Raw genomic sequence first — 20,484 nt, forward strand, 5'->3', positions numbered from 1 at the left:
AATGTTGTTATGGGCCAGTGTTCAGAAAACACCAAAGTATATTATGGAGTATACAGAAGATGATAGGAGCAGGAGGAGGCCTTCAGGCCCTTCGTGCCTGCTCCGCCATTCATCATGATCATGGCTGATCATCCAACTCAATAGCCTAATCCTGCTTTCTCCCCATAGTCTTTGATCCTATTCTCCCCAAGTGCTATATCCAGCTGCCTCTTGAATATATTCAAAGTTTTTGCATCAACTACTTCCTGGGGTAATGAATTTCACAGGCTCACCACTCTTTGGGTAAAGAACTGTCTCATCTTCACTGCCCAAAATGGTTTACCCTGAATCCTCAGACTGTGACCCCTGGTTCTGGACACACCCATCATTGGTAACATCTTCCCTGCATCTACCCTGTCTAGTCCTGTCAGAATTTATAAGTCTCTATGAGATCACCCCTCATTCTTCTGAACTCCAGCGAGAACAATCCCAAACTAGTCAATCTCTCCTCATATGACAGTCTCGCCATCCCTAGAATCAGTCTGGTAAACCTTTGCTGCACTCCCTCGAGAGCAAGAACATCCTTCCTCAGAGAAGGAGACCAAAACTACACACAATACTTCAAGTGTGGCGTCACCAAGGCCCTGTATAATTGCAGCAACACATCCCTGCTTCTATACTCGAAACCTCTTGCAATGAAGGCCAACATACCATTAGCCTTCTTTACTGCCTGCTGCACCTGCATGCTTACCTTCAGCGAATGGTACACAAGGACACCCAGGTCCCGCTGCACACTCCCCTCTCCCAATTTACAACCATTCAGGTAGTAATCTGCTTCCTGTTTTTGCTTCCAAAATGAATAACCTCACACTTATCCAAATTATACTGCATCTGCCATTGGTTTGCCCACTTGCCCAACCTGTCCAGAGCTTGCTGTAGGATCCCTGCATCCTCGTCACAATTCAGCCTCCCACCTAATTTGGTATCGCCTGCAATCTTTGAGATGTTACATTGTGTTCCCTCATCCAAATCATTAATATATATTGTGAATAGCTGGGATCCCAGCACCGATCCCTGCAGTACCCCACTGGTTACTGCCTGCCAATTTGAAAAGGACCCATTAATCCCTGCTCTTTGTTTCCTCTCTGCCAACCAGTTTTCTAGCCACCTCAATACATTTCCCCCAATCCCATGCGCTTTAATTTTGCACAATAATCTCTTATGCAGGACTTTATCAAATGCCTTTTGAAAGTCCAAATATACCACGTCGACTGGCTCCCCCTTGTCGACTGTACTGGTTACCTCTTCAAAAATTCCAACAGATTTGTCAAGCATGATTTTCCCTTCGTAAATCCATGTTGATTCTGACTGATCTTGCCACTGCTTTCTAAATGTTCTGCGATATGATAATGGATTCAAGCATTTTCTCCACTACCGATGTTAGGCTTACCCCCAGCCCGACTTGACCCTGGAACCTACCACCCTCGACACCGTCCTCGCTACACCCTTCCAAAAGTCCTCCAGCACTGGGCAGGCCCCGAACATGTGCGTGTGATTTACTGGGCTCCCTGATCACCTAGCACACCTGTCCTCACACCCAAAGAACCGGCTTATCCTTGCTCCAGTCATGTGAGCCCTATGCAGCACCTTAAATTGTATGAAGCTGAGCCTCGCGCAAGAAGAGGAAGAGTTTAGCCTCCCAGGGCATCCGCCCACATCCCCTCATCAATCTCCTCACCCAACTCCTCCTCCCACTTACCCTTTCGCTCCTCCACCGATGCCTCCTCCTCCTCCTGCATCACCTGATATGTTGCCGAAATCCTTCCCTCTCCAATCCACACCCCCGACAACACCCTGTCCTGGACCCCGCGTGGCGGCAACAGTGGGAACTCCACCACCTGCCGCCGAACAAACGCCCTGACCTGCATATATCTGAAGGTGTTCCCCGGGGGGTGCCCAAATTTCTCCTCCAGCTCACCCAGGCTCGTGAACTTCCCGTCCACAAACTGGTCCCCCATCTTTCTAATGCCTACCCTGTGCCAGCTCAGAAACCCTCCATCCATCCTCCCCGGGACAAACCAGTGGTTCCCCCGAATTTGGGACCACACCGAGGCCACCTCCCCCCTGTGACATCTCCATTGCCCCCAAATTTTGAGGGTAGCCGCCACCACCGGGCACGTGGTATACCTCGTTGGAGGAAGCGGCAGCGGCGCCGTCACCAGCGCCTCCAGGATTGTGCCCGCACAGGACGCCATCTCAAGCCTCTTCCATGCCGCCTCATCCCCCTCCATTACCCACTTACGCACCATTGCCACGTTGGCGGCCCAATAATACCCGCAGAGGTTAGGCAGCGCCAACCCCCTCCCATCCCTGCACTGCTCCAGGAACACCCTTCTCACCTTCGGGGTCTTCTGTGCCCATACAAACCCCATAACGCTCCTGTTAACCTGCCTGAAGAAGGCTCTAGGGATCAGGATGGGGAGGCATTGGAACAGGAACAAAAACCTTGGGAGCACCGTCATTTTAACTGACTGCACTCTACCCGCCAGGGAGAGTGGCAGCACGTCCCACCTCTTAAACTCCTCCTCCATCTGCTCCACCAGCCTCGTGAAGTTAAGCTTATGCAGGGCCCCCCAGCTCCGAAACTTTCCAACACCTCCCACAGGTACCCCCACTCCACCCTATCAAAGGCCTTCTCCGCATCCATCGCCGCCTCCCCTTCCATCGCCGGCATCATTATAACATTCAAGAGCCTCCGTACATTGGTATTCAACTGCCTCTCTTTCACAAACCTAGTCTGATCCTCGTGTATGACCTGCGGCACACAGTCCTCTATCCTCATGGCCAAAATCTTTGCCAGCAACTTTGCGTCTATATTTAAGAGTGAGATCGGCCTGTATGACCCACACAGTAGGGGATCCTTGTCCTGCTTCAGGATCAGGGAAATCAGCGCTCTAGCCATCATCGGGGGCAGAGCCCCCCCTTCCCTTGCCTCGTTAAAGGTCCTTACCAACAGCGGGCCCAGCAGGTCCGCATACTTCTTATAAAATTCAACCGGGAACTGTTATTGAAAATATGGAAAGATGTGTTATTTGAAACATGGAACTCTGGCAATATCTGGTCTGCGAGAAACACGAGAGGATACATGGAAAGATCCCACAAAGGGTTAACAGCAGCTGTCAGGCTTAGCAAACAAGACAAACAGGATTTTGAATGAAGCCAAAAACAATGGCTCACACCTTCATTGAAAGTAACTATCTTAGTAAGGATCTGGAAAAGAATGGATAAGGTTCAATTGAATTTGGTGAGAATTCTAGGTGTGAAAAGTTGCTAATACCAGGTAAATTAAAGAAAACTGGAGACTATCAGTCTACGAGAAACATAATTCAAAGCCAAAATCAAAGTCAAAATTGAGCTGAGGACACAATTGGAAAATAAAACTATAGAAATGACAGGAATTAAACGTAACATCTCTTGAAACCAAAGCATTTTGAACATCACAAAGGAAACAATGTAATCAGATCTATGAGATGAAGTCATGTCAAATGAATACTTAGTTGGATTAGAAGGTTTAGATCAAAGATGCTTTTTACAATCAAAGAAAATAAGAGTTACTTTACAATAACGTCATAAAAACTTAATTGTTAGAAAGAGAATATAAACCCGAAGAAAGGGGATAGCAGGCAGAACCAGAACCAGAAGCAGAACTCAGAGAGAGAGAGAGAGAGAGAGAGAGAGAGAGAGAGAGAGAGAGAGAGAGAGAGAGAGAGAGAGAGAGAGAGAGAGAGGGGAGATGCAGAGTCAGATTACAGTCAGCTCGGTCATGGGAAAGAGACAGGACAGAGCAGCCGAGCTAAAATAGCTAAGTACATCTAAGGAAGACTAGAATTTAAAAAGTAGGCAGAGTCAGCTCAGAGATAGCCAGCAGAGCCAGCTCTCACAGCTCGGTCCATGGGAAAGATAGGACACAGCAACCGAGCTCACCAGCGAATACATCTAAAGAAGACCAGACTTTAAAGAAGATTGATTGTCAAGTTGGGCCTGAAGGTCCCTTCAACCAACCAGAAGGATTCAGAAGCAAGATCTTTTTACTTTTCTGTAAAGACAGTGATTGCATCTTTTAAAAAGAGAAAAAAATATATAATAATAAAATAACTTAAAAGTTTTAACCTGAAACAGTGGTTATTAGTCTACTTTACTTACTTAGCAATGCGGGACCCAGGATTGATGCTAAGTGGTAAGTAGTTGAAATCTTCGGTGAAGGTCTGGGTTATACCGGGGGATAACTTGAAAATATAGTTTGACCTGAATAGCACCCACTGAAGCCTGTATCGGAGTCGGGGAGTGAGAATTCCTGATCACCATTTAGAATGTTGGCCCTTTTTGGTATAGGGGGACTTCTAAGAATAGTGGTGAGTTTTCAAAAACAGAATCCATCCGGCCCCGGTGCCTTCCCCACCTGCATGTTCCCTATCCCTTTGACCAACACCTCCAACCAAACCGCCGCCCCCAACCCCGCCACCTGCCCCTCCTCCACCCTCGGAAACCCCAGCCGGTCCAGGAAGCGACTCATCCCTCCCTCTTCCAGTGGGGGTTCAGACCGGTACAATTGCTCACAGAAGTCCCTGAAGACCCCATTGATACCCACCGCACTTCGCACCGTGCTCCCTCCTCCAACCCTAACTCCCCTGATCTCCCTAGTTGCCTCTCGCTTCCGAAGCTGGTGCGCCAGCATACAGCTCGCCTTTTCTCCGTATTCATATACCGCCCCTTTGCCTTCCTCCACTGCGCCTCCACCTTCCTGGTGGTCAACAAATCGAACTCAGCCTGGAGGCTACGCCGCTCCCTAAGCAAGCCCTCCTCCGGAGCCTCCGCGTACCTCCTATACACCCTCACCATCTCCCCCTCCAACCTCTCCCTCTCTCTCCTTTCCCCCGTCTCCTTGTGTGCCCTAATGGAGATCAGCTCTCCTCTGACCACCGCCTTCAGCGCCTCCCAGACCACCCCTACTTGCACCTCCCCATTGTCATTAGCCTCCAGGTACCTCTCTATACACTTCTGGACCCGCTCTCTCACCTCCTCGTCCGCCAGCAACCCCACCTCTAGGCGCCACAGCGGAGGAGGTCCCTCTCCTCTCCCAACTCGAGGTCCACCCAGTGCGGAGCATGATCAGTAATGGCTATCGCGGAGTACTCCGTATCCTCCACCCTCGGAATCAGCGCCCTGCTCATGACAAAAAGTCAATCCGGGAGTAGGCCTTGTGAACAGGGGAGAAGAATGAAAATTCCCTGGCCACTGGCCTCGCAAACCTCCGTGGATCCACCGCTCCCATTTGGTCCATGAACCCCCCTCAGCACCTTGGCCGCTGCCGGCCTCCTGCCCGTCCTAGACCTAGAGCGATCCAATGTCGGATCCAGCACCATGTTGAAATCTCCCCCCCATTATCAGGCCCCCTGTCTCCAGGTCCAGAATCCGGCCCAGCATACGCCGCATGAACCCCGCATCGCCCAATTCGGGGCATATACATTGACCAACACCACCCGCTCCCCATGCAGCTTGCCACTTACCATCACATACCTACCGCCATTGTCTACCACAATGCTCGACGCCTCGAACGACACTCTCTTCCCCACCAAGATCGCCAGCCCCTGATTTTTTGCATCCAAATCCAAATGAAACAACTGCCCTTCCCACCCCTTTCTCAACCTTACCTGATCCGCCACCCTCAGGTGCGTCTCGTGAAGCATGGCCACATCCGCCTTCAGCCCCTTCAGGTGCGCGAACACCCGGGCCCGTTTGACCGGCCCATTCAGTCCCCTTACATTCCAGGTTATCAGCCGGATCAGAGGCTACCTGCCCCCCTCCCCCGCCGACTAGCCATATCCCTTCCTCGGCCAGCCACGTGCCCGCGCCCCTCGCACGGCCCGTTCCCCACAGCGGCAGAACCCCTCCCCGACCTCCTCTACCAACTCCAGCTCCCCCTTGGCCATTCCAGCAGCAACCCCCCGCCCCCCCCCCCGCCCCCCCTAGCTGCATTGCTCCCCCCATTGCACTGCCGTAAGTCAGCTGACTCTTGCTGACCCCGGCCACTCCCGCCGTTCCCCCCCCCCCCCCCAGTGTGGAACTTCCCCTCCCCCCCCTGTCCACCAGCGGGATCTCGTCCATTCCACTCCCAGCGCGGGAGAAGAAGCCCACGCTTCCTAGCTCCGACCCTGCCCCTTCAGCCCTAAACGCGGGGAAAAAAAAGCCCGCGCTTTCCACTTGCCCGTCCCCGCCTCCCCTGGCGCAGCACCCTTTCCAGGCCCGGTCCCACTACCCCCAACTCAGGCCTCTGCCCCCCCGTGGGGCCCCATCGCCCCCACCGACCATCGACCCCCCAAGCAGTCCACCCACCACCCCCCCATGAGCCCGCCCGGCGGACCTAATTAAAACAATGCCCAACCAACCCCCAAAAAACAAAGAAACAAAGAACCCCCCTCGAAACACAACCCAACAATCCCCAACCATCCCTCCACCGCGACCCCTCATCCCCGATCCTTAGTCTGAGTCCAAATTTTCTGCCTGAACAAAGGCCCACGACTCCTCTGGGTACTCGAAATAGTGGTGTCGATCCTTATATGTGACCCACAGACGCGCCGGCTGCAGCACTGCCTTCGCCCGGTTGTAACCGGCCCTCTTCTTCGCCACCTCCGTACTCCAATCCTGGTAGATTCGAACCTCCGCGTTCTCCCACCTGGTGCTCCTCTCCTTCTTGGCCCACCTTAACACACACTCTCGATCAGCAAACCGGTGGAACCGCATCAGCACCGCCCGCGGCGGCTCGCTGGGCTTAGGCCTCCTCGCCAGCACTCGGTGGGCCCCCTCCAGCTCCAAGGGCCCCATCAGCGAATTCAGCTTGGTGACCATGTAGGCCCCCATGTCTGATCCCTCCAGCCCCTCCGCATAGCTGCAACCGGAAGTCCCCCTTTTACCAACTCTTTCTCTTCACATATCTGTAGAAACTCTTAGTGTCAGTCTTTATGTTCCCTGCAGGTTTCCTTTCATACTGTATTTTCCCCTTCTTAATCAATCCCTTCGTCCTTCTTTGTTGAATTCTAAACTGCTCCCAATCCTCAGACCTATTATTTTTCTTGGCCAATCTGTATGCTTCTTCCTTGTCTTGGATACTATTTCTAATTTCCTTTGTAAGCCATGAATTGGCCTTCTTACCCCCTTTGCTTTTGTGCCAGTCAGGAATGAACAGTTGCTGTAGTTCCTCCATGCGTTCCTTGAATGTTTGCCATTGTCCATCCACTGTCATCCCTTTAAGTAACTCTCCCCAAACTATCAAGGCCAACTCAAGCCTCATAACCTCATAGTTCCCTTTATTAAGATTCAGCACCCTAGTTTCCGAATCAACTACTTCACTCTCCATCTTGATAAAAAATTCTATCATGTTATGGTCGCTCATCCCCAAAGGGTCTCGTACAGCCAGATTGTCAACAATTCCCTTCTCATTACACAGTACCCAGTCTAAGATGGCCACTCTCTAGTTGGTTCCTTCACATATTGGTCTACATGAATAGGATGGCAATAAAGGGATACGGACCCAGGAAGTGTGGAAGATTTTAGTTTAGAGCAGCATGGTCTGCACGGGCTTGGAGGGCCGAAGGGTCTGTTCCTGTGCTGTACTTTTCTTTGTTCTTTGAAAACCATCCCATATACACTCCAGGAATGCCTCCTCTATGACATTGTGGCTAATTTGATTTGCCCAATCTATGTGAAGATTAAAATCACCCATGATCACCGATATTCCTTTATTACATGCGTCTATAATTTCTTGTTTAATGCCATTCCCAACCTCACCAGTGCAGTTTGGGGGTCTATATGTGACATCCACTAATGTTTTTTGTACCTTGGTATTTCTCAACTCTACCCATTCAGATTCCACATTGTCAGAGCTAATATCCTTTCTCATTATTGTGTTAATTTCCTCTTTACCCAGCAGTGCCACGCCACCACCTTTTCTTTTATGCCTGTCCTTCCTAAATACTGGGACATTTAGTTCTCATCCTTGTTCACCCTGCAGCATTGTCTCCGTAATCCCATTTATATCTATCTACGTGATTAGTTCTTCCACTTTATTGCAAATGCTCCGTGCATTAAGGCGCAGAGCCTTTAAGTTTGTCTTTTTCACAATGCTTGTCTTGTCCCCCATATTTTTCTCTACTGCCCTGTTTGAATTTTGTCCTTGCTTTCTCCACCGATCTGTTTATTGATTTTGGTTACGATGAGCACATGAGCCTGCCCTTCAGGTGTTAATACTGTTCTTAGGCGCTTTTAATCAAAACAACAAGCTTTATTCTACAAATTTAGTTAATATTTGTAGAACACATACAGTAAGAATTATCAACTGCAAACATAAAGACCCAGCACAGCTACAGTAATTTATGTATAACCCTTAATGAATTCCCCCTTTAACTGTTCCAATTCAATAACAATATTCCATAAACCAAAACCCTTTTTCAAAGGCGTGGCCCAGCACATGGCACTCTTACTCTCTTTAAGACTTGTTATTGATACTCTTTCCCTTTTCAAACAGCAGGTTTGAATTCCTTCCAGAAAGTAGTTACCTCTTTTAAGTTATCAAGTAGTCTGGAAACAGCTTTTAAAATGAAGGTAGAGAAACACTTCTTTCAACCTGTGCAGTTCAAAACCAGTCCAAAACTCAAAGCGAAAGTAAAACCCAGAATGCCACAAACCAGCTCCAAACTCAAAGCGAAAGTAAAAACTCACAAAGCCACACCCCAGCTCCACCCACAAAATGACATCACTGAAGCCATGTGATAAGACAAAAACATTTCTTAAAGGGACATTCCCATGACAATGTCAACAAAGCATCCCGTTGCTATCACAACTGCGGTTCTACTTTTCTAATCAATACAGGGAAAGAAAGACTCCTGGAACAATTCAAGACATAATTATAATTTCTGAACAATGTTACCCACAGTAACCTTAAACTTAAAATAAATGTTAACAACAAATTATGGAGTCGGCTGAGAACAATTCCAAGTCAGGTTGCCACTGAGCAATTGAGGGTTTTAATTTAGTGGAAAGGTTTTATTAAAAGATACTCAATGTCAAATCCCCATTAGCACAGGACATGATTCACCTGACTGGAAACACTTAAATGTCGCAAAAAAAGTAGGGACATGCTGTGGTAGTCAGTTCTTAATGCGCTCTCACTAAATGGCAGCATGATAATTTCACGATCCAATCTCTAACTCCCACTCCTACCCTGTACCAAGAAATGATGCCCTGCAAGATTTATTCTTGGAACAATATCATCAACAGCCTTGTAATACTTTGTTTTTCTCTCAAAACTGATTTAGACGCCTCTCGCAAGATTCATGGCACTTCAGATGTCTCACGATATTCGCCCGAACCTCAAGAAGTGTTGCGTTTCGGATCCCGCACAGATTGGGTGAGATCCAGATTTATGTGTTCAAAAAATATGCTTGGACCGTATTCTCCTTGGCCCTGTATTCTCCCGGGACCGGGAACGAATGGCCTCTCCAGCGAGTCCTAGACGAGGCCGTTTAGTACTGGTTCACACAAATGTGGATCAGGTCTAACTGCACCTGGAGGGTCTCCCAAGCCTTTACAGACCGTGGGTGGTCAGGGATAGGGCAGGGTGGCTCCCTGCCTCTCCCTCAGGCACCCATATACCTTGGCACTGGGTGACCGGGTGGCACTGCCAAGGGGCTGAGCCAGAGGGGGCTATGTCCATGAAAGAGTGGATAAGGGGGTGTATGAAGGGTGGAGGTGTGAAGGACTCATATGCAGGGGCCTAATAAAGGTTCGGGGGAGTGAAGGGTGGGTGTTCTGAAGGGGGTGGGGCAAAAGGGGGCGTGGGGAGACCTGAAAATGGAGGGTGCCCTCAGAGACCCCATAGCGGGGTGTCCTCTGTCCTCATATGGAGGAGTGGGGCGGAGGTAATGCCCATATGTGGAGGGGGCATAGCCCATGGGTGGGATGTGGGGGACCCTCAAGCTCACTTAGAGATCAGCCACCCTTTCAAAATTGTGCCCCGATCTTTGAGGAGCCGGTCTCGCCGGCAAGTTCAGTTCTCCAATGTTGAAAAAATTTCCAAGTCTGGGTTTGACCAGGGAGAAACCCCCCACAAGGCCCCAGAAAATGATTAAGTGTGGTTGAATAGCGGTGTGGATCTCACCCAAAAAGACGGCATGAAACACCCTGCCAACTTGTCCAAAATGATATTTAGGGCACTATACAACTAATTGGGAATAAAGTCCCCAGAGAGCGCGTTTAGCCCCGTGTTTCCCGGTGCTTGCAGCAACTCGAGCTGTACAAGGGGCCTCAATGGGGATATCGCGACTGAAGCCGCACATAGCTCCGTTTTGTGCACCTTAGCAGTTCCAGCCTGGGACCTAGGTGGCACTGCCAGGATGCCAGGTGGGCACTTCCAAGGTGCCCAGGTGACACCAGCAGTGCCAGGGCACCACCTTTCCCAAAGGGCATGCAGCTGAGGAACTCCGGATCCTCTGGGGTGGGCCCCACGAGTGCTCTTCCGCCTGGTCTCCAATTGCAGGGACGGGTGTTGAACGGTGCTCGCCCGAGGTTTCCGAGGCAAAGGGGATGAATCCCAAAGCTTCAGGTATGTTGGGAATCTGAACTTTAGAATTAGACTAGCTGCCTCATTCTAATATGCAGATTTGTCAAAAGGTGGCCCTGCCCACAATGGGCAGGATTTACATCACAACGTCTCGTGAGATCACATTGGATCTCGTGAGGCATTGTGAGTCGGGGAGATCCCAGGAGTGGGGGTCTCCTGGCTTTTATCGGCCAAGCTGCGTCGCGTCAAGCTGCTTTTCATGTGCAGCGTGGCTGTCAGATCGCGCTCTTTGAAATGCTTTGGTTGATTCGCGCCCTTAGTCTGTAATTATACTACAACTGACAATTCACACATGTGCCGAATGACTGCAAAGCATTGGTGAACCTTTTGTTGTACTGCTTGCAACTTCAGACTTACTCTCAAGGTGAGCATAACAGCACTCCTCCAGCACCAATGAATGCATTTGAGTGTTAGCAAAAGGTCAGTGGTCACACATGTTCTCCACCAACAATAACACCAGCCCATTTAAAGATCCCAGTAGGTCCAATGCTTCTTGGCAATTTTAAAATATCACTTTTAATCCGGTCGGAACTCTACCACTGCTTGTTTGAAGACAATTAGGTGCGTTGCTGTACCCATAGGGAGGTCTCACAATGCTTGGCTTCAATGCTGTTGGATATCAGGTCGGGGCCAGTCACTCGATTTATACAGCTGTGTTTCACTTGCAGTTAACGGTTTTTCTCATTCGCAACATTGACTGGCAATCCATATCCTTTTCATTTTTATCCTCCATTTATTCAATCGTCATCAGTGAGCATGTGGTTCCTAAATAGTTCAAATTACCACGAAGGACCCATTTAAAGCGCCTCACACTTGTTATTGCTTGGAAATGTCAGTAACGATGATAGCAAGTTCTTCAGGCTGTCGATGTTCTGTGTGCTGCTACTGCAGCAAGTGATCTGTTTAACGAGTATCCATTCCAATGCTGTAAATGTTATAACAGAATTCAGCTACTTGCGATATTTCTTATTATCAAATCATGCCTGGAGGGCTAAGCTGGGTAAATTCCTTGTACAATATTTTTCAAAATTGCTTCATGCGGTCTTCAATTGAGTTGATGCATTTGAAAGCGTACCATTCAGTCAACGATTGGATTGAAAAAATTCAGTCAGATTTATAGGTAAAACACCATAGACCCAAATAACGAATAATTTGTGGGTGGCATTCTCCAATCCCGCGGCAGAGTGTCCACGCCGTTGTAAATGCCGTCGTGTTTTACGACGGGGTGAATGGGCTGCTCCGACGTCTAATTCTGGCTCCTACAGGGGGCCAGCACAACGCTGGAGCGTTTTGCACCGCTCCAGCTGCAGATCCCGGTGGGAACAGGGCGCCGTGGGATCCGCGCATGCGCAGTTGTGCCGGAGCCAGCAAGGGCATGCGCAGTGGCGCCGACGCCAACGCACGCATGCGCAGTGGCTTCCTTCAACTCGCCGGCCTTGACGCAACATGGCGTAGTGCTACAGGGGCCGGCGCGTAGAAAGGAGGCCTCCAGCCACAGAGGCTGGCCCGCCGATTGGTGGGTCCTGATTGTGGGCCAGGCCACATCAGAGATCCCCCCTCCTCCCCCACAGGCCGCCACCCGACCCTTACACGCCGAGGTCCCGCCGGCCCAGAGCAGGTTAGAACGACGCCGGCGGGACTCGGCTCCTTTCCTACGGCCGCTCGGCCCGCGCGGGCCGGAGAATTTTCCGCACTGTGTAGAATCGCGTGCCGGCATCGGGGCGGCGTGACCCGTTCGCGGGGATTCTCCGGCCCGGCGTGGGGCTGGGAGAATCCCGCCCACTGGGTTTACATAAATTGCCCACTATGTCAGAAAAATTACAATTTAACATAGAAATATTGAGCAAAATGGGTATTCTTTCTGTGCATAAAAGAAAAAGAAGAGTTTAAAAAAAAATTCTCGGCCCTGCAAAAATAGATGTAGGAGCGAGAAAAGGGGTCTAAAACACCATGTACAGAAAGCTGGTCAAACCAGTCCCTTGACCTCCCATTTTAAAAGGATGAAAAGAAATTCAGAATTGGGAGTCAAAAGTGCTCCTGCAATGCTAACAAAAGAGACGTTGAATTGTGTCGCAGAAGAGAGGACTGATGTGTTGGATACTCTGGATCTGTGGAGACTGCATTTACCTTATCAGTAACATAGACAAGCTACAAACACTTGTAATAGTACAACTCTATTTTATTTAACTAAGAGCTGTTAAACATACTTGCACTGTGGGTCGACACTATGTTAGATTGACTGAAGACCTATGCCTAACCTGACCAGCCTATACTGCTAGCACATGGTGGATGTTTGTACTACTGACTGCGGGCTCTGTCTGTCTCAGAGGCTGCATCCCGAATGAGCGGGAAAACTAATGCCCTCTGTCTTTATAGTGACCGTGCCCTAACTGGTGATTGGCTGCTGTGTTGTGTGTGTTGATTGGCCTTGCAGTGTGTCAGTCAGTGTGTGTCTCTGCACCATCATATACTAATGTGTATATTATGACAAGGACCATATTCAGGATTCGGATAATAGAACATGTGAAAGTGAAACGCGAAATGTTCACACAGCCATAGGGCTCAATAATATGTTGGGAGCCAAAGGTGAGTTCCATACCCGGAAGAGTTGACTTCTAGGTCTGCCATCGGGACTTGCCTGATAACATGCAGATTGCAACAATTAACGGCAAGGGCAGGCAAAAGGCCTTCATCCTGCCCAATGAGTGCTGGAGGGTAGCATGTCCTGTCAAGGCAGTCATAGCCCATGACCTGGAATGAGGTCACATCCAGCACTTTAAAGGATCCCCTGGCACAGGGCAGTGTAAAGACACCAAGCAGATGAGTAATCCTGTGGAATCACTGTGGAAATAGAAGACAGGTATACTTTCCAGTCTTGCAAGGTAAGTGCACTTAATTTTTAGTTACTCTCCACACACCTTGTCACTCTTCAGAAGTGAAATTCTTTTCAAACATCAGCAAGCTTCTCACTTCTTGGCATGGAAGAGTTTTACATTTGTTACATGTTTCCATGCATTGATGTCTGCACCATTGAAGCAGGGAGAGGTGGAGTGGAGGGACCAAATCAGTCCCTGGATTCAGTGAGAACTCACTCAGTGCCCACCTGAGTGCAGTGTCAGAGTGACGTGAGCAGTTTATACCAACCTCTGGCAACAGCTCAGCCAGACATGTACTGTGTGGGAGGAGATAGCCAAAGTGGTCAACAGTGTGGGCGTTGTCAGAAGAAGTTAGTTCCAGTGTCAGAAAAGGCTTAATTACCTAATGAGGTCAGCCAGGGTGTGTGATCTTAGTATGAGCTATCTTGGTCCAATCTGCTGCAGGTTTCACTCACAAATGCAGGAGGTAATTGCCAGGGACACGTGAGGGGGAGGACTGCAAAACTCTTCCAGATCTGTCCAGGCCTCGGAATCTCCTCTTCAGGAGATTGATGGTTGGCTCCACCTTGCCGCCTCAATTCTGGGCACCCTCACAGGTGTCAATTGCCATCCATTCAGTGGATATTCCTCGTCACCTATTCGCCATCCCTCCAAGGAATCAGGGTCGGTGGAAAGGTATGGAACCCGTGAGATCCAATGGGTATAAGAGTTGTGATTGCAGTCTGGGTACCTGGCACACAGCTGCATGATCCGCCAATGATGGTCGCACACCAGCTGGACATTCAGCAAGTAGACGCCCTTTTTGTTGAAGAAGGATCAGGGCTATCCTCTATACCTCTCACACTAGTTTGTGGCCTGTCGAATACACCCAGCAATGTAATCCTCCATTGTTTTTTAGCTCCAAACAAATGGGTTCTGGATTCAAGGGTAGCGAGAAGGAGATGGAAAGCCTCCTGGTACTACACTATAACCTTGGGAAAGCTGATAATAATGTGAAAAAAGTAGATACCTCTAAAAGATCCCATTAATTGAAAAGTAGTTGCAACAATTGCCTTGGTTCCAGCAGTTGCAATGTTGGCAAAACAATTATGATGCACAAAAATGCAATTTTTGTAGGGGGTGTTGTAGAACATTTTGAAGGGGAAAGGGGCTGTGATACTGCAAAATATATTCCTGAGGTGGGGACGGTAAAGGTTTTACCCATAAAATGTTCAATGCTTTTTCCAACACTGTGACAAATACTCGGATTCCAAAGTGTAGCGCTGGTGCTGTAGATTTTACTACAAATTGCATTTTTGGCTGCATTGTCAGCCCACGTTGCATGTGGGAATTAAGCTCCCAAGCCACCTAATGTTTTGAAAGGATTGTGGAAGGAAAAGTTAGGGGAATGAGAGAAGGGGGGGAGAGAGAGAGGATAGGGAGAGGAAAAAGGGAAGGAGAGCAGGTTATTTTGCACAAAAATAATTTTGCCAAATTGTAAGCCAACCCAATCAGCAAGAGCATTTCAGTAAAATAGCAGACGTAGGTGTGATAATATGCATAAGCAATCATGTAAATAATAATAGATACAACCTCCAACCAGCAGGTGGAAATAAAGAACACCCACATGACACTATTACCTCGGAGGGTTTGGAGACAGTTGTCGTAGTAGATAGTCGCATCTGTAGTAGCTCTTAGATAATTTTGTAAGAGTAATATAGTAGTGAGTAGATTTTGGTAGTTTTCTTATTGTTATCTGACCCACATTATTGTTTAACAATAAACATTTAACTAGTCATGAACTGGACGTTCTCTAGTGCACTAATTGCGTCTGGCCAAGCACCAGAACATAACAGTAGGATTCAGACAGTAACTGGGCGAAGGGGCACTTTAGGTGCAAAGATGCAGACTAATGATATCATGAGAGCCTTGACATAATTTTAACTCCATTGATAGTGAAGCTTGGCAAGATTCAGCTCGGTGATAGTTTAATTTGTGATATTCGTTGGGAAAGCACTTGACGCGACTGATGTTGCTGCTCCTATTGAAGTGATTGATGTTGCTGCTCCTGTTAAAGCTACTGGTATTGCTGCACCTGTTGACGCGAATGATGTTGCTGCTCCTGTTGAAGTTATTGGTATTGATGCTCCTGTTGAAGCTACGAGTGTTGCTGCTCCTGTTGACGCGACTGATGTTGCTCCTGTTGAACCGATTGATGTTGCTGCTCCTGTTGAAGCTACTGGTGTAGCTGCTCCTGTTAAAGCTACTGGTATTGCTGCACCTGTTGACGCGAATGATGTTGCTGCTCCTGTTGAAGTTATTGGTATTGATGCTCCTGTTGAAGCTACTGGTATTGCTGCTCCTGTTGAAGCTACTGGTGTTGCTGCTCCTGTTGAAACCACTGGTGTTGCTGCTCCTGTTGAAGCCACTGATATTACTGTTCCTCTTGAAGCTGCTGGTATTACTGCTCCTGTTGAAGCTGCTGGTATTACTGCTCCTGTTGAAGCTGCTGGTATTACTGCTCCTGTTGAAGCTGCTGGTATTACTGCTCCTGTTGAAGCTGCTGGTATTACTGTTCCTGTTGAAGCTGCTGGTATTACTGCTCCTGTTGAAGCTGCTGGTATTACTGCTCCTGTTGAAGCTACTGGTGTTGCTGCTCCTGTTGAAGCTACTGGTGATACTGCTCCTGTTGAAGCTGCTGGTATTACTGCAGCTGCACCTGTTCAAGCTACTGGTCTTGCTGTTCCTATTCAAGCTACTGGTGTTGCTGCTCCTGTTGCAGCTACTGGTATTGCTGCTCCTGTTGAAGCTACTGGTGGTACTGCTCCTGTTGAATCTACTGGTATTACTGTTCCTGTTGAACCTACTGGTCTTGCTGTTGCTGTTGAACCTACTGGTCTTGCTGTTCCTATTCAAGCTACTGGTCTTGCTGTTCCTATTCAAGCTACTGGTATTGCTGTTCGTGTTCAAGCTCGTGGTATTGTTGCTGCTGCTCCTGTTTTTCCTCCTCAGAGCAGCTCCCAGTTTGACAGCTGGGAAGTGCAGATCAATGTCAAAAAACTCAAAACATAGCAGAAATTACCTATTGGAAATCACCTCCAAACTACCCTCTCAGGAAAAGTTGGGTGAGCAACAGTCTTTCGTTTTGGCAAAGAAGCAGTTGTCATATCTCAGTGTTTAAGCAATTATCCAAAATGTCAATTGCTCAGCCCCATCAATTCTTCACAACTTAGTCAAGGTGGCATGTTCCAGGAAAGCCAGGCACTGCAGTTGAAGACAGAATCCAGGGTTAAAAATCCACATGATTCCCTTTTAGTGTCTGTTAATAGCTGACCTGTTTGACTCATGAGGGACCTTCTGTGTGATCTGAACATGCTCCAGTTAAATACGAACGTTGGTGGCATCCTGTCAGCTTCCTGACATGCCAGAATGTTCTGTCGATATAACCTGTCTGCACCAACATCCACCTACCCCTGGAAGTTTAAAGATTTCCCCCATGTCTCTTAGAACAATGTAACTGCCCTGCCATCACACATTGCAATTTATTCTCAGACTTCAAAGTACAGAAGCGGGTAGGGGAGGGAGATAAAGTTTGTTCCTCCTGTTTCATCTTGGCATTGCATTCAGCTACATGAGAAAAACTAAAAACAAGCAAGACATTCAAGTGAAACTCATTACAAATTATAGTATAATATCGTGCCTGATTCATTTTGAATGAGATACATGAAAAAAAACATGTAATTGCATTTGTTTTGAATTGAAAGTAATGTCAATTTGTGTTGCCTGGATTACACTACCTGGCACCTAATTTACTGCCTCCTATAGGCCATTGTTATAGACATTAATAATAGGCTATTGTAATGAATCTTTGATGGGTTAGCCTATTACAAGCCCATTATTTCCTTCCTTACATGACTTCATGTAATGAATTTGCATAATTATGCTAATGACACATAATTTTTTAACTTTCAAGCACCATTTGTCACCATGTTACATCTTAGTAATCAAATGCACAGTCAAAGTGCTTCATTACCTTAATTTCACTTTTAAATTGGGTGTAACATTCTCCAAATTTGAAACTTTTATCAAGAAGGCAGACTGATAAAAGCATTTTCACAGAAATTGTCATGATGCTTCATTATATTTTCCTATTTTTGTTGTATTAACTAATGATAACTACACAAAATGTCTCGAATAAATAGTCAAAACTGTTAATGAAAAGGTGACAGATTTGCTGTCAATATAAATATACAACAACACCCTGAACCCAATACAGCTTTTCAATTACTGAAAAGAGTGGATAAAAATCCGACCTAAGACTTTTTTTTCATCACTCAATCAAATAATACAATGCTTAATTCTGCAGTGGCCTCTACTTTATACAGGGCATCAGAAAGAAAATATGTTCAAACACCAACATTTCCTCCAGGAAGTGCTCTTTTTCTAACCTATAATGTGCAACTGAGTACAGTCTCATTACTCTTATAGGGCTGAATGACCAAATACCCTTGTCCTCAAACTACTTAGTATCACAACCATCTTAATAGCATTAAGGTGACTAGGGGCTTTTCACAGTACCTTAATTGAAGCCTACTTGTGACAATAAGCTATTATTATTATTATTATTATTATTAATAATAAATATACTAATATTTAAATGAAAATCATAAACGCATGGTGATGCAGTGGGAGCACTGCAGTCTCACGGCGCTGAGGTCCCAGGTTCGATCCCGGCTCTGGGTCACTGTCCGTGTGGAGTTTGCACATTCTCCCCGTGTTTGCGTGGCTTTCGCCCCCACAACCCAAAGATGTGCAAGGTCGGTGGATTGAATATGCTAAATTACCTCTTAATTGGAAAAAATGAATTGGGGACTCTAAATTTATAAAAAAACAAAAAAAAAGAAAATCATAAATGCATCATAGCAATGTTGATTTTTAAAAAATTCCCATTGATTCTTACTCCCCAATGATAGCAAGACTCAGAGATTGTGTGCTCATGACACTTTGAATTTTAAATTCTCATCTTTGTTTATAAACCCCTCCATTGTCCCTCTCTCTCTCTCTCTTTGTAACCTTCTCCAGCTATACAACCCTCCAAGATCTCTGCTTTCATCCAATTTTGGCCTCTTGAGAATCCCTGATTCCATGCTTTCAATTGCAACGACCTTAAGCTCTGGAATTTCCTTCATAAATCTCTTCATCTCTTCGGCTTTAACTTGCTCCTCTGACTGAGTTCTTCAACAGCTGTCCTACTATCTCCTTACATGGCTTGGCATCAAAATTGTTATTGACATCACCGAGAGTGGAGGATGCAGGTTTGGGGAAAGACAGTTTTCTGTTTTCTCCAATTACTTCTCATTTTTATCCAAGGCTGCAAATATATAAAGCCATTTGAATTACCTTGACATCTGCATTCTGCTTCATCAGTATCTCCACAGTATAGGACATTTCCTTCCAGGAGCTCTGCTTGATTCTGGCTTTCTCTAGACGTTCCTCTGCCTCTTGTTTGGCTTCAAGCCACTGGTTGGAATCCTTCAGCATTTCCTGTAGTTGTTGAGTGCGGGACTGTAACCGGTTCTGCACATCATCCCACTGAGTTTGAACCTTTTCAACTGAAGGATACAAGGAAAGTAAATTTAAATGAAAGGTTACATCAAAGGCCAAGTATACTTTTATTACGAGAGTACAATCATCAGCATTGTGAAAGGAAACCCATTGCAATAAGAATGCTATGAAATACTACTGGATATTCCCGGTCCTTCTGCCCTCCACTTGTCACAAACATGAAAACAGATGTAATGTCTGGACCCTGTAATGGAGGGTTGAGCTTTTCGTTGTTAGATAAGAAAACATTAATACTTAAATTTAAGGGCAAAGACCACATGATATATGCAATTATGTGCAATGATAGCCTAAAGCATAATTGTGTAAGAAATGGTCCGATCTAGCTAAACAAAGAAGAGGGATTATGGTTAGCAAGTCATTTATTCAACTTGTTGCTTCCAGACATGGTATACAACTAGAAGTTAATATGGATTGGAGTTTCAGATCTAACTAACCTAATCACCAAGGCACTTAGAAAGAGGATATGACTCTAATCTTGCTTTTATTGCCTGCATGGTGAAAGTTTATCCAGTAAGTATGTATAACTGGATAATGGGAGAGTTAATGCTTGCATGTGTGCTGTCAGTACTTGCTCTACTACTGCCGATCATCGAATGAATTTCGCCGATAAACACAACTTCTCAGTAAGCTCTTACAAACCTAATACTTACGGAGTGAGATGTGTAAGGAGGATTCCACAACCACAGATCCTTAGGTTGGGACTTTGGTGGTGGCATGGAGGAGAAGGCCGCATGTAAAGTAGCTCCCGCCAGAATCCCGTGTTTTTTGGTCCTTTTTGCACGGTTCCCGGGGGGTAGTGGTTGACAAACCCAACTCATCGATTTGTATTTTACAAGAAGGTGCCCAAAGCCACAAAAAATACATTTGGAAAGAAGGCTACGAGTTGTAATCCTTTGACAGAGCCAGAGAGTGTGAAGCTCATTGGGAGGAAAGATGGCCGAGGTGACCATGACAGGTGGGGAGCTCCTATCATGGAGCATTTGCAATAAAGTTGATGAACTGATCGCGCAGATAGATATAAATGGCTATGACATAATTTGGATTAAGGAGACATGGCTGCAGGGTGAACAAAAATGTCCCAGGGTTTTCAGTATTTAGGAAGGACAGGCATAAAAGACAAGGTGGTGGCGTGGCACTGCTGGTTAAAGAGGAAATTAACACAGTAGTGAGAAAGGATATTAGCTCTGACAATGTGGAATCTAAATGGCTAGAGTTGAGAAATACCAAGGGACAAAAAACATTAGTGGGTGTCATATATAGACCCCCAAACTGCAGTGGTGAGGTTGGGAATGGAATTAAACAAGAAATTTGAGACGCATGTAACAAGGGAATCTCGGTGATCATGGGTGA

At 46.9% G+C, this 20,484-nt stretch overlaps 1 protein-coding gene across 15 annotated transcripts in view; it reads right to left on the reverse strand.

Annotated features, from left to right (window-relative positions):
* Positions 1–20,484, reverse strand: part of dmd (dystrophin) — a 3,042,490-nt gene that overhangs the window by 572,331 nt on the left and 2,449,675 nt on the right. For all 15 annotated transcript variants that reach the window (XM_072513983.1, XM_072513987.1, XM_072513978.1 and 12 more), the window contains one exon: positions 18,910–19,121. In XM_072513983.1, coding sequence (XP_072370084.1) covers positions 18,910–19,121 — 212 coding nt within the window. The remainder of the gene's footprint in view (positions 1–18,909; positions 19,122–20,484) is intronic.

This window comes from Scyliorhinus torazame, chromosome 8 (assembly GCF_047496885.1).
Source record: "Scyliorhinus torazame isolate Kashiwa2021f chromosome 8, sScyTor2.1, whole genome shotgun sequence".
Taxonomy (NCBI): domain Eukaryota; kingdom Metazoa; phylum Chordata; class Chondrichthyes; order Carcharhiniformes; family Scyliorhinidae; genus Scyliorhinus; species Scyliorhinus torazame.